The 23,004-nt window shown below is 42.1% G+C and overlaps 1 protein-coding gene across 2 annotated transcripts in view; it reads right to left on the bottom strand.

Moving 5' to 3' along the window:
* Positions 1 to 23,004, bottom strand: part of grm5b (glutamate receptor, metabotropic 5b) — a 96,716-nt gene that overhangs the window by 16,277 nt on the left and 57,435 nt on the right. For both annotated transcript variants that reach the window (XM_049577267.1, XM_049577266.1), the window contains exons 7-11: positions 6,796 to 7,031; positions 5,961 to 6,082; positions 5,048 to 5,172; positions 4,778 to 4,946; positions 3,170 to 3,296 (exon numbers count right to left, since the gene is read on the bottom strand). In XM_049577267.1, coding sequence (XP_049433224.1) covers positions 3,170 to 3,296; positions 4,778 to 4,946; positions 5,048 to 5,172; positions 5,961 to 6,082; positions 6,796 to 7,031 — 779 coding nt within the window. The remainder of the gene's footprint in view (positions 1 to 3,169; positions 3,297 to 4,777; positions 4,947 to 5,047; positions 5,173 to 5,960; positions 6,083 to 6,795; positions 7,032 to 23,004) is intronic.

Genomic DNA, 23,004 nt, shown 5'->3' with positions numbered 1-23,004 from the left:
TCTGCAGAGGATGTGGCTCAATTGCCGGCTTGCATCACTGAAAAGCTCAAAGTGCTATTTCAGTTAAAACTGAGTAAAATCTATATAAATCATGATGTAAACAGTGTTAGGGTACTGAACAACATGCAGTGTGTCTAGAACAAAATAATCTGTCCAATAATTTTATAACATAAACCATGCAAAATGTCAAAATGGAGCAGCTTCACAACAAAATCTGTTACTTGTATGAAAATGTAACTGTTTAACATCATGGAGGTTTTTTAATACTTAAAGCTACAGTTGGTGTTCTTTAAGACTGTCAGTATATTCTGAAAGAAACACATGAGACGGATAGTCTGTGAAACACAACACTCACTTCCGTAACATCGGCCACGCCCCCTTTTGGGTGAAAGTTTTGAACTCGACCCAGGAGAGGCGCTAGTCGCAGCTAGGAGTTCATAATGCCAAAAAGTTGCTGCATTGTTCACTGCACAGCAAACAATTAAAAAAAAAACAACAGAATTGCGATTTGCTTTGCCCCCGGATAGAGTGAAGATTGGGGAAAGAAGAAATCTGTGGCTCACAGCCGTCAAACGGCAGGGTAAAGACGGAAAGCTGTGGGATCCAGCCAGTCACTACATCTAACGTTACGTCTGTGGCAGGCACTTCATCATAGGTTATTTGGCTAACATTAGCTAGCTAGCTAAAGTCAGTTGATCTCAACAATAGCATGAAATGTTCAAAGCCAAGAAGCTAATTCTAATGAATGTTAAGTAATGAATCGACAGGACATGAATTGAATGAATGAATTGACAGGGTCATTCGTCCACACAGAGGCTGGCAGCTGAAAGGGCAAACACCTCCTATCATTTTCACTTTCTCGTCGTACCGAAGGTGATCAGGACCTCTTTAACTCTCTCCCTAGCATGTAGCCTGACTGGCCACTTCATTCAAAGGGGAAAGACTCAACTGATCTGTTTTTATTTACACTTTACGTGTGTGAAGAGCTCTGCCGCCAGTCAAAATCCCATGTTTCTATCACCTATGATGTCTCTGGCACGCGACCCGTTGTAGTTCGTTGTAGTCCTGTTGAAGTCATGTATGCTACTATGATAGCCCAATAGTGTACGCTATTGTGCACATATGGTCTTGTCACATCAAAGACTTCATCATCATTATAGAAATTATTCATTTAACTTAACAATTTTAATAGTATATTTATAGATTTTACAGCTTACAGAAATATAATAATATTTTTGTGTTCGATAGCTGACTATTCAATTTGTTTTCTTAAAAAAAAAGAAAAACTAAGACAGGGTTTGCCTTTTTGAGGACATATATAGCAAATGGCACTATTTTTAAATGAATACTAATCTCTCTACAGGCCTCTCCACCCCAGGGGCCCTTGTGCAATCGCACTGCCTGCACTATCTATATTTACACCCCTGGTTTCAGCAAATACAATTGCAGTTATTCTTTTTTATAAAAGTTACCAACCGTAGCTTTAAGTATATCCCCTCTTGAAGACACAAGCACTACAGTAACTGTCCTGCCTAGCAATGAGGGTTGAGGACCACCCATCCATGAAAATGCAAGGTGGGAGGAAGCATTTGCTGAGAATTTAGCTCCAATTAATCCTGCTCAAATTAATCTAGATGTTGGGGCTGAAAATCCCAGATCAGTGTTTTCCTCATGGGTTTTTCTCAGAGTAGTCGAAAAAGCATCGGCTACGTCGGCATTTTAATACTTAATTAGTTCACGAAATCTGCAGGAAATGGTGTTGTGTTTGACCCTGGGCCAAACTGCTGCAGTGAGGGGGAGGGAGGGCGTTTGGAGGGTTCAGTCGATATAAAGTTTTGAAGCAAACTCTTTCAAACATTTACAATCAAACTGTGGAACTTCACTGATCAGTGGAGAGGCTCAAATCCCAAAGCTAATCCTCCCTTTTTCTGCTCCTTTCACTCTCCCTGGCCGCTGCTTCTGTCAGTATTTATCTCCATCTCGCTCTTTTTCTCTTTCAGCCTCACTTTTTCTTCTTCTTCATGTTTCTCAGTCTCTTTCCTCTCGCTCTCTTTTTTCTTGTTTTTGCTCTATTCCTGTCACCAAAACTCTCCCATTGCTTTCTATGGTTTTCACACCCACTGTACCTCTGTCCCCGCCAGCTGAGACCTTGCTCTTTCTCCTCTGTTCCCTCTGCCTCTTTATCTCTCTCTCTCTTCATCTCGCTTTCTTTTTGGCCTCAGGGAGAGAGATCAAAATGTCTGCTGGAGGAACAGGGCAAGCAGTTTGTTTACACCTCATTATTACTGTTCCATATAGCCTCGCTGGGGAACACGCAGCACTTATTGTTGATGAAATGAGTTGCACACACAAACTCACACACATGTGCATGCAGTCAAACACACACAAAGTAATACATGGGTAACCCTGATCACTCTTTCAATTCGTTCTCTCCCCCGTTTTTATACTGCCAACTTTCTCTTTGTCATTTTTTCACGGGTTTGCTCCCTGTTTTAGTGTACGGATGCTTCTCTCGCTGGCAGTGAAGCTCTATCTGAATTTTCAGCAGGGCTCGATTCATGTTTTAATCATTGAGCTTGGTGAGGAGCTAGCAAGCAGTATAATGAGTAGCTGAAAGCATAACAAGGCAATATCCAACCGCTTCCAACGCAATGGAGAGGAAATAAATTTTCATTGCAACTGAAGTGCATTTGCATTGAAAGCTGCTCTTGATGCAGAATAATTAAAACACTGGTGACCATGTTGGCAACAAATTAAAGGGATGAGAGAAAGAAAGGGGAGGGGAGGGTGAAACTGAGAAATTTTCTAATTTTTTCTTTCTAATGTTACTGGTACAGGACTTACTGTATAAAAAATATGCTGTAATGGCTTGCTGTATCAGGAAAAACACAACTATCTAATTCTACTAAACATCCTTTACCCTATGACCCTACACACACACACACACATGCACACACACATACACTGCACAGTTTCCTTTGAGCCTCACTACTGCATCAGTGTTACAGCATTTTCATGCAGGAGCACAGTCAAATACTGTAGCTTCATGTGCTCATTGCAGTGATTCTATTCAAGAGTTGTCTTGACAGAGTGGAAACATCTCTGCGATTGCATTTACATATTATAAATAAACATGTGGGAATGCACACACAAACACACAGACACTGACCTGTGAGGTCATCTGTAGGCCAGGAGCCCAGTTCACAGGCTCGGCAGGTGTACTCGTCAAACACAAACTCATTTTCTTTACAGGGAGTGCACGTCCAGCAGCAGCTCACTTCACCCTTACGGATCACCTGGAAGGGACAGAATGCACGTCTGTGTGAGTATCCATACCTTTGTCTAGTGCATGCTTGCAACTCATGGGCACCAGCCACTGGAGCCTTTTATTCCACTAATAATATAATATAAGCCAGTAGTTCGTATATAACCTATGTAATCAATAACACTGTGATTGCGTGACGGGAGTAAAGACAAGAGTAAAAACATAGTATAAAGAGCTAAAGTATGTGTAAGCAGACAGGTAAGGACACCATTTATAGTCCACTAATTCAGACGATATCCAAAACATTCTCACGCTAACCTCGTCACATATTGACATTTGGTCATGGACTTTCCAAGTCCAGATACGACATTAAAGGTACACTGGTGCGTTGGTTGTTGACGTTCTGGGATGCCGTGTCAAGCTCTGCCTGTTACATGCATTGTCTTCTTTCAAAATACACTTCCTTTCTCACAGGAAATTTACCGTTTACATATTTCAAAATAAACTACGCCGGTGCAACAACGCAAATTTCCTTTTTATCCTTCCTGGGTTTAGGCAACTAATGCACATGGTTAGGTTTAGGAAAAAAGAACAGGGTTTGGCTTTATAGTCTTACAAGAAATGAACACCACTCTCCCAGGTGAAGGTCGGTGTTTGTTGTACCCATGCACCATGTGTCATGTCCATCCTACTCAAACTTTCACCGCCTTAACTTTTGTTCTCCTCCCACCGCATTTCTCCTTGACGTCAACGAACATCTGAAACTGTACCAGCGACCGGCTGCGTGTCATGCTGAAGTTAAAGGACGCTTTGTTTGTCAGCGTCTGACGCTGGAAGTCACTGCCCAAGCACTGGATTTCTATGACCGCGGAGTGAGACTGGGTTGAGATATCATACGAATCATTGCATGAGGATACGTTGGTGAAGTAAATACTCTATGGGAGGGTGCTGGATTGACTATATTGCCTTTTTAACTTTAACTGACTGCAAAGTAAATACTAAACAGTAAATACTGCCCCGAAAGACCGCTCATTTGAGGGGAAAATAATCACTGCCACAACATGCAACCAGGGGCTGAGATGCTAGCAAAATGCCTGTAGCTAGCTCAACACATTAGATTTCAGCATGTCAAAGGATTATTTCAGCACCCTATGTCTTCCAGAGAGGAAAAGGAACACTGACAAACTCAATATTATCTCTCTATCTCATTGTCCTCTTCCGTCCACCTAATTGCCTGTATCCACATTTGTCTTCTTAATGGTTCAGTTTTTCAGTTTGGCATCTTATAAGACTACATTCTGGATTATTCACACTGTTGGTCATGCATTCCACCACACAGAAGCTTTATGCATTTTTCTGTTGTCTGCTAGCAAACTAAAGTGACTATGAGATACGTTCATGCAATACAAAGTCACAGGAGAGCAATGGATTGTTGTCCTCTCTGGAGTGGGTTGAACTTAATTGCGTTCGTCTCAATGTAAGCTGACATTTTATCTGTAGGAGTAATTTTACCTTAATCTGTCCCTTGTCACAGGGTTCACTGCAGACTGACTTGATTATGGTGTCTTTGTTGGGCCAGATTTCATCGTCATCTATCTTCAAGCCTCTGTTGTCCCAACTGCCGACATTTATGTAGTCATAGTAGTCATTCCCCATCTTTTTAAAGTTCATTATTTCATACCTGCGGATGAGAGGTACACAGCATACATCTGACGCATGAACACCCACATAGTCATACACCTATCGAATATGTGACAGCTCTGTTACAGTTACAGTTTGTACCTGCCAGGTGAGTCTCCATTCGCATCAAATAAGATGCCCTCTCCTGACACGCCTGTGAAGTTGGTTTTCATCAAGAAGTCCAGCAGTGTAGCACCATCTATAGGTCGCATGGCATCACACAGGCCCTTAAAATACATAAACAATCAAGTCATATCCAACATAAATGCCCTGAGCCAGAGCTTAACAATCACTGTTTCATGTAAGTTTTGTGAGCGCACAAGTAACTTTGAAGATGGTTGTATTCATGCTGATAAAATACAAATAATATGAACAGTAAAATATTTCTTTAGTTAAATCTCAGCTTCATTACAGTACATTCAAATTATAATTACTGTGCAGTTGGACTAAAATAATATAAAGATAAACTTGAAGCTATCAAAACACCAGCAGACAGGATGAGTCATCCCCCCAAGTTTAATGAAAATTGAATGTATGGTGAGCGGTGCCAAGCTGAATCATCTCATGACATTCAGTCAGAATTGAACCCTTGTGTCCATAATATTACACTCCACTTTACATGTCTGCAAGGAGAAAATCTGAAGTCATTACCACAAAGTTACAACGAATGTGAGCCATAATCTGTACAAGTTAAGCAGCACTTATGTATCTTCTTCGGTATTTTCTGTCTGAGCTAAATGTGTTTTAGTTTCGTACCTTTCTGTCTAAATCAGCACATAATTAATTAGTTATGTTATTATAGTTTACGCCATCATCCAGGTTGCCATTTTGCACTTTTCTTGTGAAGTGTATAGTGCGACAATAAGTCAAAAATGGCCACCATGGTAACAAGGTCAAATATAATATGGCAGCATTACCCAGCTGGCACCTTCTTTTGCCCCCATTCATCTCCCTCCTTTATCTCCTTGCTGTGTCCTAGAGTGTTCCTCTATTCATCCATCAGAACAGTACATACCTGATAGCCTGGGCAGAGCGCCCGTTGCATGTTATGCAGACCATATGCCATTGAGTAGATGGCATTGATGACAAATCCCATCTTAGTGTCCTGTGCATACTGCTGCCGAAGCGACTCTCGCTCTGCAGAGGTGGGTGGGTAGGGGGAGGGAGGATTGGGTCGGTGAGGAAGAGTGGGAAGAGAAAGGCAGGTATATCAGAGAAACTCTTAATTTCCCCTCTAGTTTTATGAAACACAGCGTGCTTTTTTTCCCCTGACATCAAAGACCGCTCTCTTTCCTCTCGTTTCTTCTCATCGGCCGCTTCCCACCTCCACATCTCTTTCTGTCTGCCTCTCTCTGTGTCCTGTTCATTTGTATTTCACGTCCCATTTCATTAGAATACATGAGACATGACTCCCTTTGATGCAGCTCTCGCACACCGTTTTGCCTATGAATGGAGAGAATGAAACAGAGAGAGAAAGACAAGAGGAGGAGACGAATACAAAGAAGTAAAGGGAGGGTGCACTCACAGCCACAAGGGATATCTCCAGATGAACCGGAAAGCTGTGTGCATCCATATGGTGTGTGTGTGTTCAGCCAGTCTGGTTGTATGTTATTTGCATTAATAATGGCCACTCTGAAAGCCTATCAATAAAAGTGCAGATCGTAACCATAGCTTGTTATGTTGAACCAAAGCAATGCAGCCTCTGTCTTTCTCTGTACCCCAGATGGTCGTGGTCAAAACTGAAGTACTAATGCAAAAACACTGGGTCGTCTCTGTCCATACTCACTGCCACAGGTGTTCAATAGGTAACATTCAGGTCTTATCCCCATTGCCCTTGTATCTGTACTTACTGCTACAGGTCCGGTTGTATTTGCTGCTCTCCTGCGGGTGACCTTTAAGTCGGCAGTGGAAGCGATGCTGCCAGAACTCCGGAAACCAGGGGTTCCTGAGGTTGTTTTCAGGACGAAGTTTAAGGTAGTACTCATCAAACCATTTTACATCAGCCGACTGGAGCTTGATGGTAATACCACCCGCTGCTTCCCTCACATAGCCATCTGTTACATCGTACCGGTCCGCCCAACCGTCGCTGCAAAGAAACACAGGGAAAGACAAGTAGAAAAGTTTAGCAAACTCAGAAAATGAAAATACCTGCTCCACTGTTTCACAATCAAAACAAAATTTGCATTGATTCCTCTGAATATGTGGTGGAGTCATTTGATTATTTCCAAATACGTGTGCGGATTGTACTGCACAAGCCGTTTATAGAACCTGATTAGACATTTTATGCTTTTCAGAGGTATTTTTTTTGTGGAGAAGCCTAAGGTGGAGCCTCCCAGTGGCAAACCTTTAAGGTAAAACACACTGTCATTGCAATGCAGCATGTCATATGACACTTGTCAAGCGCCAAGTCTATGTCAAATGGTGTTGCTGTGCTGTGGCGGCCATTTTTCATGAAGTTGTTGTAACTTGAGCATACATTGTCCAATCTGTCCCAGCCTCATGCCATCCACATGCCTAAATTAAGTTACAGACATAGCGCCACCTACTGGCAACAGGAAATGACATGTTTTATACATTGACGTACTCGTCCGACACGGTGACCAGATCCTCCTGACGCTTACCTGTGAGAATTGTATCTAGTTTAAATCGAAGGACACTGCCGTGGTGACGCCTTATTCGCCTAAAAACAGGAAGTTGCTGTAGCTTCCATGTACCTTGTTCAACCTGCCCCAAATTTCACTTGTTTTATAATGTTCCAGGACTGAAGCTACTAACATGCAAATAAGATGTCATGGTGATTGTACCACTTACTGCAAACAGGAAGTATGACTTGTCAGACAATTATCTTTGGATTTACATGATGCAATTGATGTACAGAAACATGATGCATAATTAGTATGTTCTCCTGTGCCCCATAGTGGACGCAGAAAGAAGTACCAAATGTGAAATAGGTCATTTCACCACCCACACTCTATGAAGGATATACGATCTCACTCTTGTGTGCAGTGTCTGACTTTCACAAAAACCAACAGCAGCATCAGCCAACGTCCTGCCAGTACCCTCAACGTGAGTGACGGTGCCAGGGCACGTTCATGGCTGCTTGCAGCTTTAATTAAACTTGATTTCTCACCTGAAGTGCTAATCTCCAGATAACTTGCCAGGCAATACCCTTTTTGTCATTGTCTATATAATGACAGGATTGTGGGTCGTGTAGCACGTGATATCTTTTACCTCAGCATGTACTTTCTCCTCAACACATATGAGAAACAGCAACAGCAAGAGGTGAGGAAAATAGTTGAGCTGCCACAGGAGCTGTACAAGTGGGGGCAAAAACGTGTTTTTTCAGACGCGGTGCGGCTGGAAATAGGACAGTGGTGTGAAGTGTTGTGGGGTGGCACATCGACAAGAGTGGGTGCATGTCTAGTTGTTTGGCAGCAAAGTCTTTGAGCCTTTACACCCCATCTGGACCCTATTACTGTTTTAAAAGCCCCTGTCTTTGTGAGAGAGCCTCTAATGTCTAAAAGGGACCCTCTGGCAGGTGAGCTGCCTTGGGGAACTTTTACAGGGCCATCCCTCTGTGAGTGTGTACAGTACATTATAATGTGCAGAGATGCAAAGTTGAGTGGGTCAGCCTCTGGAGAGTGCTAAGCTGTCTTTATAGTGCTTATATTACAATGCACAACTATGGGTGTTGTGTGTGTGTTTGTGTGTGCGTGCAGTGAACAGCTGACATGCCTGTTACTGGATGAAATTACATTTTTGGGTTGAGAGGTAAAGTGCAAGGGCAACAATATGTCAACATAACAAATAAACCCCATTTCACACACACACAAACACACACACATTTACTTGGCGAGTGTTCCAGTTTTCACGGAGGAAGGGACAAACAAAAAGAATGAGCAGCAGAAAGATGGGAAGAAGAGCGAGAGACAGAGAGGCAGAAATAGCAAATCAGGGAGAAAACCAGTAAGAGGAGGCACAAACAAAATGATTAGCGGAGAGGACACGTGGGAGGGAGCTCTTACATCATTATAGGCAACGTCCAACACTCATCATATCGCTGACAAATAGGCATAAACACTACGCACAGACACACATACACCAGCCGGGTGCCGAGATGATCTAGGTCAAATGGAGTATTTTGGCTGCAGCTCAGCAGCCGTGCCCCGTCAGACACCAGCAAGACGAATATAACCGCCTCACAATACACACACTGACAAACTGTGGAGACATATCGCTGTAGTTTGCATTTTTTAAGGGGGAAGATTTGAGTTTACTGCTCCTCAAGGAAGCACAGATGGCACAGTGAGTGTGTGTGTGTGTGTGTGTGTGTGTGTGTGTGTGTGTGTGTGTGTGTGAGGGAGAGATAAAGAGAGGAAGGGAAAGAGAGAGAAATGGATGTGAATGACAAATCTTCTCTACTACTGCCAACATGGCCTCAAGCAGGACAATGATCCTCAGCTCTTCCTGTGGAAATTCTTATTTCTTTCTTTTCTTTCTTTCTCCCTCTCTCTCCCTTTCCCTCCTTCTCTCTCTCCGAGCCTCCAGAGAACAAAACTCATTTTCTCCTACAGCAGGCCTTCCAGCCTCAGTCTGATTGGAGACCCAAAGTGTTTGTGTGTGTATGTGTGTATGTGTGTGTGTGTGTGTGTGTGTGTGTGTGTGTGTGTGTGTAAACTGCCTTTCCCGTCTGCCACTATTTGTGTCTCTCTAAGCGTCGCACTTTTTCTTCTTTACTTCTGTCATTCTTCTTGTCACCCTCTGCCTCTAAGCAGTGGTCATAAATCACAGTGGAAGCATTTCTAGATGGTTATCCATTATATGATATACCATGGCTGCAACCATCCAGATAAATGTGTGACGGGGTTGGGGGTTGAGCAAACGTTATGTCGCCAAAGCTTGTTTGGCTTATTGTCACAGATGAGTGATGAGATGCCACTTTAGTGGACACTGACTTGAGCAGAAGTGCGTTAACTGATTTCTTTTCGTTATTAGGGCTTAAAATATGTTTCAGAAAACCTAGATGTTGCATGAAAGAATTAAAAATTAATTTTAAATAAAATTCAGAGTCACCCTAACCTGCATGTCTTTAGACTGTGGGAGGAAGCCGGAGAAAAACCCACACTGATACAGGGAGAAAATGCAAAGTAGGAACCCTCTTGCTGTGAGGCAACAATGCTGAACACTGCACCACCATGCCGCCTGAAAAAACATTTGCTTTACAAAATTGTATTCATTTTATTATTTATTCAGACATTCCTGTGATCTCTGCTTTAAAAAAAAAAACTACGAATCTAAGTCTAATTAAACTTCTCTGCGCCTAAAAATGACGCCATCACTTATCGGTTGACGTGATAATAGCCCGTAGAAATGTGCAGCCATGACCCAATGTGATGGGTCACAAGCAAGACTTCATATTAAAGGAATACTTTATTTTCAAAATGATCATTTGTGTATCAATTACTCAACCCATGTTACATTTAATTCCTTAAAAAAAAGTATTTTTCTCAAATGCCTGCACTGTGAACAAATTACCTGAAAATGGAAATCGAAAATTAAAATCATAGGGTGCTACATTTAACCAAAGCAAAACTATATCAAAACACCTTCTTCAAACTCTCACACAACCTGCACAGTATAATCCAAGTCTCATTTATCCAGTTGTATGCTCAGTACTTTCCAAACACATTCAAAACACCTTTGCATAAACAGTCTCACGCACAGATGAGTAGCACCTAGGCAAGCGCATGTGTTTGAACTCTGCTCGTGCATTCCATTAAAACGTTTCCCAGCTTGTTCTTTGGCCAGGAAGAGACAGGTGTTGGTGAGTGACAGCAGAACTCCTTGCCAGTAAACAAACCAGACTGAAACTGTTAATGCTTAAGTGTTGTAAATAGTAAGATTTTAGGTGTTTGGGAAGCACTGAGCATGCAACTGGTTAAATGAGACTTGGATTATATTGTACGAGTTGTGTGGGACTTTGACTGTTTGGATATAGTTTTGCTGTTGTTAAATATGGCCCCCTTTTATCTTAATCCATCAAGTATGTCGACCTTTTATAGATTCTTTGCTCCCGTTGAGGCATGTGAGAACAATACACTTTTCTTCACAATTTCAAGGTAACACAGGGTCAGTAACGGTCCCGGTCCAACCTGGTCACATATCTATGCTTGGTCATGGACTTTCAAAATACACTTCTGTTTTCACAGGATATGTACAGTGGTGGAAAAAAGTTTTCGGACACCCCATGCATTTGTGAAATATTGCATTAAGAATCACTCTTAGGTCTTCCAGTGCAATTTCTTTTAGTACAGTCACAGCCAAAATACTAAATAAATCCTAAAAAAGCCATTAAAAACTTAAAATTGATTGGTTCCATAAAAATACATAAGAAATTTTGAGTATTGGGTCATTTTGGTACCAGTAATGACGGTCGTTCTTTTTATTAAAAGACACAATTTTTGTTGCCAAGCTTCATGTCTACATAAAGCCAGCACATTTGAAAGTTCTTCAGACACAAAAATGGCTAAAACGAGGAACCTAACGCAGGAAACATGCCTGAAGATAAAGATTCTCAGCCAGGAAGGGTACAGCTGCCGCCAGATAGCCAGGAAGTGCAGATGCAGTCCTTCAGCAGTTGGATACACTCTGCAGAAATACAGACGAACCAATAGCTTGGAAGACAAACCAAGATCTGGGCGTCCAAGGGTTTCTTCAGCAAGAAATGACTGCATCCTGATCCGCATGTGCAGGCAAAACCGCCGAATGACATCAAACCAAACTGGTGTCCAGTGTTCCACCCACGCTGTACGTGGCCGACTTTTAGATCATGGTAAGGTCCTACAAGGCTATCAAGAAGCCCCTGATCAATGAGAGACAGAGGTTAGCCCGGCGTCGTTGGGCCCAGGCACACAAGAACTGGACAGCCAGGAATTGGAAGAAGATTTTGTGGTCAGATGAGTCCAGTTTCCAGCTTGATCTTCCTCCTACTAATGTGAGGGTACGCAGAAGGCCAGGCGAAGCATCATCTCCAGCATGTACAGTACCTACTGTCAAGCATGGTGGAGGCAGTATCATGGTTTGGGGATGCATGAGTGCTGCTGGTGTTGGTCATCTCACTGTCTGTGATGGCACATTGAACTCTACCAAGTATTGTACCATTCTCAAAAACCCACATGCTCCCTTCTGCGTGCACTGTTCCGTCGAGGTAAAAACTGGATGTTTCAACAAGATAATGCCCCTTGCCACACATCCAAGGCCAGTAGAACTTGGCTGCAGGAGCACAGTATCCAGGTCTTAGAGTGGCCAGCTCAATCCCCGGACATGAGCCCCACTGAAAATCTGTGGTGGATTATCAAAAGGTCTGTTTCAAAGCATAAACCAAAGAATTTAGAAGAATTAAAAGCAGTAATTCAAGAAGAATGGGACAAGATTACCCCTCAACAGTGTGAAAGGCTTGTGGGGAACATGCCAGCCAGGATTAGAGCTCTACTACGTGCCAATGGCAGGACTACTAAATATTAATTTGATGATGTGATGGTTTATTTATTTTTTGTTCAGTTTTGAACACATTCTCTGTTATTTGTTGACTTTGATGCCGACAATGTTGAGAACTGACATATTGAAACTGTCAAGAATTTAGTTTTGTTAGTTTTTCTTGTAAGCAATAAACAAAACAATATAATTTGTATTTGTTTGTATCTGTCTAATGCAGCCACACCTTTTGAAACACAAAAAAGATTTTTCCACAAATATTTCATGATAATATTTGAGATTGTGTAAAATTTTAAGGGTGTCCAAAAACTTTTTTCCACCACTGTACAGTTCGCATACAGTCTCTTTCAAGATAAATGCACTGCGTTGGTACAACGCCGCAATTTCATGTTTGTTTTCCCTCTGTAACAAACGCATGTGGTTATGTTTAGCCAACACACATGGTTGGGTTCAGAGATAAATAGCAGGGTTGGGATATAAGCAGTTCACAAAAACCATCCGAAATTTATATATAAAAACACTTTAAGATCCATTCACTTCTAAAAGTTTGTCATATAAAAACTAAAGTTATGGTCAAAATTGTCACAGTGATATTTAAGGTGTGTTGATTGATTCACGTCATCAACTCATGTATTGAGTAACATTACAAGTTAATGTTCCACCTTAAAAGTTGCCGGCAGGCAGCCAAGTGTATTAGGGTTTTTTTTTGTTTGTTTTTCTCTGACTCCAGCTGCTGTGAGAGTCAGCAAAACATCCTTTCATTTTAAAGTTACAGTTTACTAATAGAACACGCAGTATGGCTAGTGGTTACAGAAGCCTCAGAAGCAGCCACAACTCAGCCATCTGCGATTGACCAGTCAACGGACTGCAGTGTTCACAGCTCCACCTTTTAGTACCAGATCTGTGTGCTAGGTACCCCAACAGAGGGGTGACCAAAATGGGTCCATGTCATTGGTTCGACAGCCCATTGGTTCGACATCCCATTAGTCCGACTGCCCGCGGTGCTGAATGGCTCGCGGCGGGCATATGGTGCGCCGCGACCGGCTTGAGGCAGAGCAGGCTCACAGCTTATGTGTTTGTCACTTTCTTTTTCATTTTAACCCACACCATGATCTTTTCCTGACCCTAACCAAGTGGTTTTTGTGCCTAAACCTAACCAGACCTTAACCACAGGGCATCATGATGATTTCGGAACGGACCTCGGAACAATGAGTTTAATATGATCGGAACAATGGGATGTCGAACCAATGGGCTGTCGAACTAATAGGCAGTTCCCACCAAAATTTGGGTCAGTACAGAACTGTTCCATTGGTACCATCCACAAGTTTTTACAGTGGAAATGGAAAAAAAGCGAACCAAACTCAACTATATCGCACTGCTCAGTGGAAATGGGGCTTTACATTGTTGTCCAGCTGCGTTCCCCTCTGACGCCGTCAGTTGCCCATACACAATAACAGTGACTAGCCACGAATCAAACTGATGTGAGAGGACTGCTTTTTCGTCTGTGTCTAATGTGGAAGTAACTGCACAAGCACTGGTATTTGATGCCTTCGGAATGAGACCAAGTTAATGGGAACCACTGGTTTATCTGATACCAGAGTTTACATCCTGTTCCACAGAGTCTACAAACTTATTATTCTTATGTGCTGTCACCTAGACATAAACTATCAATGTGTCTATAGGTGCTTTCATGCCTTCTGCAGTAACACTACATTTGGTACATTACTTTTCATTTAACTAGCTGGATGATTCTTGGCACATATTGTTCTACAGTATGTTTTGTCTTGACTTAAAGCCAACTCCCTGTAAAATGAGTCTCGCGGCAAAAAGCGAATCAATGGGCCTTAAAATAGTTTTGAGCATTGGCTGTTGTAGTTTTTATAAATCCACACTGTTTCTCAAATCATTGACCATTTTTGGGTCTGGCATCATGCAGAGGATGCTGTCCACTGCAGAGCAGCAAAGCACAATCATTGCACCGCATGTCCTCACAATGAATCAATCAGTAGCTCCCCTGAGGGATGAATAAACAGGATTTGGGGTATTCATGTGCATATTCGCTCCAAGTTTGTGTCTCACATAATGTTGTATTGACATTATGAGACACAATGAGTGGAGGAGTGAGAAATAAAGTTAGAAGAGGAGAGAAGAAAAAAATAAAGACAAAATCAAAGAGATTGACGAACGAGGCAGTGAAAACGTAAACAATCAATGATAACTAATCAGCACTTTCTCACCCTGTTGATAGTTTTCTACTTTGTTTCTCACAGCTGTCTCTCTTGCTCTCTCGCACTAACAACTTCAGCTTTCCCTTGAGCTCCCTCACTCTGTTTTTCTACCCTTTTCTACCCTTCATCTTCCCCGTCCTGTCACATTCCACTGCATCCATCTGCACTATTTTTCTCATTTTCTTCACACAACACATACACACATCTTAAATAACTCAAACACATGCACAGTATGTATTGTTTCTCTTGTGCTATGTCTTTTTTTTTCTTCTTCTTAACCTTTTGGGGCTTTTTCCACTCACTTTTTGTCCGGCCCTCATCCCGTCCTTTCTTCCACTTGTCATCTGTTTGGCAAGCTTCCCAGCAGGTCACACCTGCAGCTCCTCGGAGGCCAAAATGACAAGCAACGCTGGCACCATACACACAAATACACTCACAACCACACCTTCACTAATCACCACTTGAAGGTCAAAATAAGCGACTCTGTTTGTGCTGCAGAGGTTTTGAACCTAACTGGTGACCTTCACTGTCTCACCAAACAGGTCCACTCTCACTGAATTACGCTGTCCGTGATCAAATTTCAGAATTAAATAAGTAAAGATACTCATCAGCGATAATAGAAAAATAAATAAATGTTGAGTTTTATCACCAAATTCTAATTGCCCCTTCAGGAAGTGATATGTTTCGTAAGCTTTCCAGTACAATCACAGAAAATGATACTTGCTCTGTTCTCTGTTTAGCACAAATAGTGTAAGAAATGTGATTTTAATAATGTCCCAGTTAACACAGTGACTCCCACACACGTTGGAACGCACAAATAACAACAGTACATTGCATTTTTGAGGGTTTGTTTTTTTTTTACATGTGAGTCAGTAACTGTTCTCGTGGTTCTGTTTTCTAGGCAGTGTTGTGCTTAATTGGGCAAAGTATCATAAACAATCATGCAGTGACTTCTGTTTAAGGATGATTTTTTATTTTCTTTTTCTTAAAATCCTCATTAGTGAATTTTCTGGAATAGCTAGATGAAAGCAAGAATCACTGATACAGGGCAGTTTTCACTTCTACCAGCCTCAAAAAAGAAACCTCCAACATGTACGATGTGACAGCGCACACTGCACGGTGAAGAGCTCTTTTTCTAACACACAGCGAGGTCTGTCTTCACCTGCGCCTGTTTGGTATCTTGGTGACTCGCCTTGCGTCAAGTAGGCGGCGAGGCACAGTAGGGGTTGAATGCTACTGTCTTTCAAACAGAAAACTGCAATCTTGGTGTCAAGGCTGAACACAAATAAGTACTCGAAATAGGTCTTTTCTAATAACTGTACAAACAAAACTCTTTACCTGCACATGGGTTTAATAAGTGTTTCAATCTCATAACCACTCACAATGGATACAAATCATAATATGCAGCCTTTCAGTGTCTCCAATAATGTTTATTTAACTGCAGTTCACTTCAGGGTACATCACCAGCTCTATGCTAGTATTCTCAGTCAGAAGAGTGGACTCTTTGTTCAATTATGAAGTGTCAGTAATTGGTGGTGGGGAGTTCACAGCTTTTAAAGGGATGTGTGGAGCTGATGTGATTGGCAATGATTGACAAGGGCCCCTAACACTGATAATGTATGATAATTGATTCCTTCCAGCCCATTTTGAAGCTGCCCCCAATCATAAAAAACTAAAGGTGCATTGGTGAGTCCTCTGCATACAATCTTTGCTCTAAATTAAAAAACATAAATAAACATCCTGTTGAGTCTCATGTGCTGTACGGACTTTGAACCAAATGCAACAAACGTACATTAAAAACACACACAGATGTATACTGAGCAACATTTTCAGGGTGTAACTGTGTGGGCGATGCTGCCGCAAGACAACGGCTAGACAAGATGTCTTCAGGGTAAATGTATACGTCAGTGAGAGAGCTAAGAGATAGAAGGAGCGTGTATGAGTGTGTGCAAGGTGGGGCAATGAGTCCCTATGAGTGTGTGTCAACAAAAATTAGGCTGATCAATCACTCACTCTATTCTTGGTCAGTATTACTGTAGTTAATGACATCCTGGTTCTTTCTCTCTCTTTCTCTCTTTCTCTGTCTCTACATGTCTAAGAGCCCAATGCCGTTGCCATGGTTTCCAGCCCACGCTCAACCTGCTGTCTGTACTTTGTGTCTCATTAGAGCGCACTGGATTTTAAGTGTATGCATACAGATATACACACATGCTCTCTCTCTCTCTCTCTCTCTCTCTCTCTCTCTCTCTCTCTCTCTCTCTCTCTCTCTCTCTCTCTCTCTCTCTCTCTCTCTCTCTCTCTCTCTCTCTCTCTCTCTCTCACACACACACACACACACACACACACACACACTTTCCTATTCACTATTCAATTAACATTAGACGGCCTGTCTCTACCAATATTGGAGATGCTATTTGCATAATAGTACAGTATGCCAGTGTTGTAGGCCAACGCACTACCTTAAGCAGAACTTCTACAAACCAATTCTACATACTGAGGCCTGGGGCAATTGCCTTTCCATTCTGTTCACTCACAGTATAAATAGAAACTGGAACTCATTTGCGAGTGATTATTAATTTTCAGTTAGTTCTTTCTTGGTTGTGAAATCCATCTAAAGCAAGAAGTGTTTGACTCTTTGAATTCCAGCAAAAGTCGGCCAGTGGGATTTGGCTACAGGAGTAGTAAAAGCACTAAACAAATCCATCTTTTATGTAACTTGTCGCTTGGTAACACACTTTCTGGTGTCTACCCCTTCTTAAAATGGTTGCAACTGACAGTGCAAACAACTATCATCACAACTGAACAAGCATGCCATACAAAAATGTGTGAAAAGACATTTAAACCAATCACTCTATCAATGGCAGTGCAAAGTAAAAGGAGAGTGCTGTGGCAAACCTTTTTCAGAGTCTCTCTCTCTTCAAGAAAAGAAGTTGCGTTTAGGCACAAAGCAAAGTGGATCTTGACTCAGTTTGACTGCTGTTGTGGGTTTTCACTCTTTTGTGACAAAATTCTCCAAAAGACTGTTGCTGTGACAACAAGCAGCAACTCTTTGCTTTACACCTCAGACTAATTTCAAAATAAACCAGGGACTCGATTTCCTCTGATTCCAGACTCCTGTCTGTTGTTAGTCTCTGTGTATTCATAAAGATGATGAGCTACAAATTTTCATTCTTATTATTTCTTCAGTTTTAAGGGAGAGGGCCTGCATTTAAGACAAGGGCCATCAACTACATCTGTCCAAGCAGACACTGCAGGGGCCAGACTTTCACATTTCACAAAAGTTTAGACCTAATTAGCATATAATACAGGGCAGCAGTGGTGAGCCCTGTGATAGTCTGGCAACCTCTCTCCCAATGTCAGCTGGGATAGGCTCCAGCACCACACCCACAACCTCTAACAGGGTCAGTGGTTAAGGGTGCTTTCACCCCTGCCCTGTTTGGTTAGGTTCAATCAAACTCAAGTTTGTTTGCCCCCTAGGTTTGTTTGGGCAGGTGTGAACACAGCCATCACAATTGGGCATGCACCGAAAAAACAGGTCGAGACCTTCTTGAAGAGGTGGTCTTGGTCCGGTTACAAACGAACTCTGATGCGGTTTGTTTGTGGGAAGAATGTGTTGTGACCTCGATCTGAACCAACTGCAGTCACATGACACATTGTTTGGGTTAAACATGAGCATGTTACAGTCCTGGAGGATTATTAATGTGCACCTCCTCCTGTACTGCCTTAATATGCACATTCAGCACATCCAATGCTTCAAAACATTGTTTTCTAGTTGGAGCCGCGCCTCGTTTTCAAACTGTATGGTTTGACTAAAATGAACAATGACACCAATATAGTTCACGATGACCAGCGCTAAAATCAACCTACGTAGTTGTCCCTCCATTGTGACATTAGAAAGTGTCGTATTTATCTTACAAGTGTACTCTTCTTCAACGTTTTGTTTACTTCCTGGATTTTTCCCGCATGGAAATTCTGACCAATCAAGAGCAGCTTTCTCGCACAAGGCATTTCATCTGGTCCGCTTGTAAATGCTGCCGTGAGAACACGAACCAGCTCTAGGCAATTATGCAACTTTATAATAAAATCAGTCTCTGATTCAAGAATAAATGAATGAATGAAAATAAATACATTCTACGTAAGTGCTATGAGTTTGTCCCCACTCTTGCGTAATGATATGGTGAAAGCTGCTTCAGCTTTTCCTATACAATCCACACCAAAATATGCATTAATTAACCACATGACCAAACCTGCAAACTGCCAACTTGATGCATTAAAGTAACAAAATAGTCAGGACTGAGGACTGAGACAAGGACTGAGTGCTTTGGCATGTGTGCATGGGCTGACAAAACACGACGTAGACAGTGGACTATTGCACGTGTTTCTTAGTTATTTACAACTAAATCTGATTATCAGAATATTAGATTTTTTCTAGTGAGCATACCTGAAGCTGCCCTGTGGGCTTTAGGTTAATCCGCACGTCAATACTAGATGGATTTATAACATCTTTAGCACCTGGAAGAAGCACACATAATTGGGGGTGGGTAAATCATTGCTATTAACATCATGTCCATCTCAAATGCTTCAGAGGTTGCTTCAATATAGGAGGAAAACACTGCTAGATATCTTAAATGCCAGAACATGTTTATTTCCTCCTCACATTTTCTGAATTCATTAATATTTTGCGGGCCAGATGGGAAGCTTTGGGGGGCCATATGTGGCCCATAGGCCACCAGTTGATGATCAGTGATCTATTAAATGTTGTGATTCAATAAAGAGAGTTCATGAAATTGTCTAAGAATGGTGGAACTCAGAAGTAAGTAAATAGGAAAAAAAGGTGAACTTGACAAAGGTCACAGTAAAAAGTACTGTGACTGTATCGATGCGTGAGCTCTGTGTTGTAAATACAACCAAATCAAGAGCTGAATGTATCATTACGTCTGTACGACTAAACAAGGTCATCCCTGCGGAGCATTTCATCTGAATTAAAGTGAGTTAACATTTGATCAGTGAATGAACCACAGTGGGGCTCCACAGCTTAAAGTGAATGTTCATTTGTGTTATTGTTTTCCTTTGACCTCAGCTGTGCTGCGCTTGGTCACGATGCATGTTTGATGAGAGAGTAGAGAGTGGAGGCATGCATTTCAATTTCAGCGCTGTTATAATAGGGTCCAAATTTGGATTGTTCTGTAATCACTGTAGAGAGATCAGTTGAGCTCGGGAAAATGAGGTCACAGATTTTGTATTGGCAAAATATTTGAATCTGATCTGAAGCTGCGCTGCCAATAGGTCACTATGGTAATTAATGTGTGAGTTCAATAATAACATACCACCCGACCCCAACCCACCCACTCTCTAGCTGCCATGGCAACCTGGCAGAGATTCTAGATGAGCATCTGCTGCTTACAACCATACATACTGCGCGCGCGCACGCACACACACACACACACACACACACACACCAGCAGTCCACTACCCAAACCTGACAGCATTAATTAGCTGGACAGACAACACAAGTGGGAAAAGAGAACACAGAGCGCACACATACGGACCGATACAAGCTGACAGGGCAGAAAAAAATTGTAAGCTGCTCTGCATGTCTGTGAACATCCAAAACTTCAGTGTCGGCAGCACAACAGCTGTACGCGCACAAGCTCTGCTATCAATTCAAACCCAGAAGACAAACAATAACCAAACAATGATGTTGTCCAAAGGCTTGTGTGAATTTGCTTGTGTAATACATGCAAAATGCTGCTGTTCATAAGCCCACGTTTAAGTCAAGGTAGTTGTGTGTTCACAACTGTCAATTTGTGTCAACACACATCATAATCTGCAGCAGACTATTTCAACAAAATAGGATAATGCATGCAAAACACTGGTAGGCTGTGCTTTTTGCTAATCCTATGCAGTCATAATTTGTGAAGGAGAGAGCTCACAAGAGTCAGCTTAGTCAGCTCCTCCTCGCTAGTAGAGAGTGGAAAAAAATCAGTTCATCGCCGTGGGTTTTGATGATGTGGATGAAGTGGATGGTTTTGACCAGACGAAAGCTTAGACAGCTCACAGAGCTGCATGTTATGATGCAATAATGCATGTTATAGTTGTTGAGGCTCTATGATCTATGGTTTTTGGATTTGGAAAAAGTACATTGGTATCACATACTATGATTTTCAGAGTACTTGGCACACCCTTGTTTAGGGTTGGGAATTTGGTACCAGTAGCCAATACCTTTTTTGGTACCTCCCTTTCTCCGTAATAACAAGATGTAATTTTCTGCTTTGCTCTAATCACTTCTGTTTTTGTCTATCTGTCTGGCTTTGTGTGTGTGTGTGTGTGTGTGTGTGTGTGTGTGTGTGTGTGTGTGTGTGTGTGTGTGTGTGTCTGCATGCCTAGCACCGATACTAGGCTTTTAGTTTAATATAGAAAAAAAAAATAGACCAGATGCCAAATCTACTGCTGTAGATCAGCAGTGCACCGACAGTTTTGGCTCACTGGGAGGCAGACGGAGCAGCTCTGGCTTTCCAACAATACAATACACAAATATTGAGGTTAGCACAGATTAGCGTGTGATCAAGTCACTATGACGAGTGCAAATTGATACAGTCAGTGTGGCAGTCAGCTACAACAACACCAGGAAGAAAGTTGTGCATAAGAATGGGACGGTGTGGCAGTGTTGCTCTGCAGCTGTAGGGGATGTGAATGGAAACAGATTCAGCATATACTAACATCACCCTTACATGTCTTCGGGATGAGGAAAAGTCAGCTCCTTATCCTTGCTACTTTCTAGCAGCCTCAGGTTGCAAAAGCAGAACAGGATATGGTGTAGGTTTATGAATGGAAACACACTGTGCATGATAACACACACGATCACAGGCACTTTTCTATAAGGTAGCGTATAATCGATGACATGACAACACACAGCAACCTTTGGGGGATGTTTTTTCTGGCGGTGGGTGAATCAGCGTAAATAAGTGAAAAATGAAAACAATAAACAGCTTATTTTGGTTGTTAACACATTATATGACATTGTAAATATAATAACATTACCTAAAATACTGTCGGTAATGCGTTATATTACTTCCCTACTACTAAAAAGTAATTTATTATTGTAACCGATTACTTTTGTAACACGCTTTTCACACTTACCCACACACATTTTTTCACTTTTCTAATGCGTTACCCCTAACACTGGTTGGTACCCTTAAAAGTGCTGATTTTGGGTACCCAACCCTGCCCTTGTTAAAGTCACGCATTATATTTTTCATTATGTATTTAGCGTGTAGACAAGGCCCGAGTGACAAGCACAGAAAGACGCAATAATCCCTCAGTTCGTGGAGGGTTTCAGAGCGAGGCTTTAGGACGAGTATGAGCTCTGACATTTTTTAGCAAACTGTAATTTGAATGGAAAGTATCATCCAGTCATCGGCTGCGACACCTCATCTATAAACAGCGGCGACCAAACGGAGGTCAGAGTTCACCATGACAACAGCAAAACTCATTAAGCCAAATGTCAGAACTGTCTCACACACAGACACAGTGGCGCTAAACTCCGAGTGTGTGTGTGTTACAGACAGAGAGATGAATACCAGGCCCGTTTCCATGTGTGTACCCAACTGTGTAATTATGTGAGTGATCGGACCACTTTACACACCCGTCATTCAATAACACACACACACACGCAGCAGAACGGCCCACGCCTGCTTACCTTGGCAGCGGGTTCACTTTTACTCATCTATCGATGCCACACTTCATTACCCTCTGTCTCTGTTTTTTTCCTGACAGTCTCTCACCTCTTGTATTTTTCCAGTTTCTCTTTTCTCCCCACATCTGGATCCTCTTTTTTCCCCCCCTCTGCCCATCTCTTGGACTTCATACCTCTCTCACATTGATTTCCTGTTTTTCTCCACACTTTTCTTGTTGCATTGCTGCCTTTGGGTCTGCATGGGTTGCTGTGCATTCTCTTGCCATTTATCCATCTATCGTTTGACTCGTGCTTTCATAGAACTAGCTACACTGGCAGATCATTGTTTGACACAGACGGACAAACACACAGAATATTCATATCTACGAGGGATGGCGACTGTTTCAACAATTGGAAATAAGCATTTTCACCTCACAGTCTGAAACTGTGTCACTCTGAGGCCTCAATCTTAGCACTTTCCATAGCCTCGAACTCTAAAGCGACCCTTTTTCAAACTGAAGATCAACAAAAAGCACTAACATTAGAAATGCCCTCACTTCCACAACTGTCTGCAAAGATAAGTCACAGATACAGAAGTGCACACTCCGCCTCTTCCTCACACTCACTCACACACACTTTGTCCAGGCTAGTTTGGGCATACA

Source organism: Epinephelus fuscoguttatus, linkage group LG5 (assembly GCF_011397635.1).
Source record: "Epinephelus fuscoguttatus linkage group LG5, E.fuscoguttatus.final_Chr_v1".
Lineage (NCBI taxonomy): Eukaryota > Metazoa > Chordata > Actinopteri > Perciformes > Serranidae > Epinephelus > Epinephelus fuscoguttatus.
The sequence above is the reverse complement of the archived record's forward strand: the minus strand, read 5'-3'. Positions and strand labels throughout refer to the sequence as shown.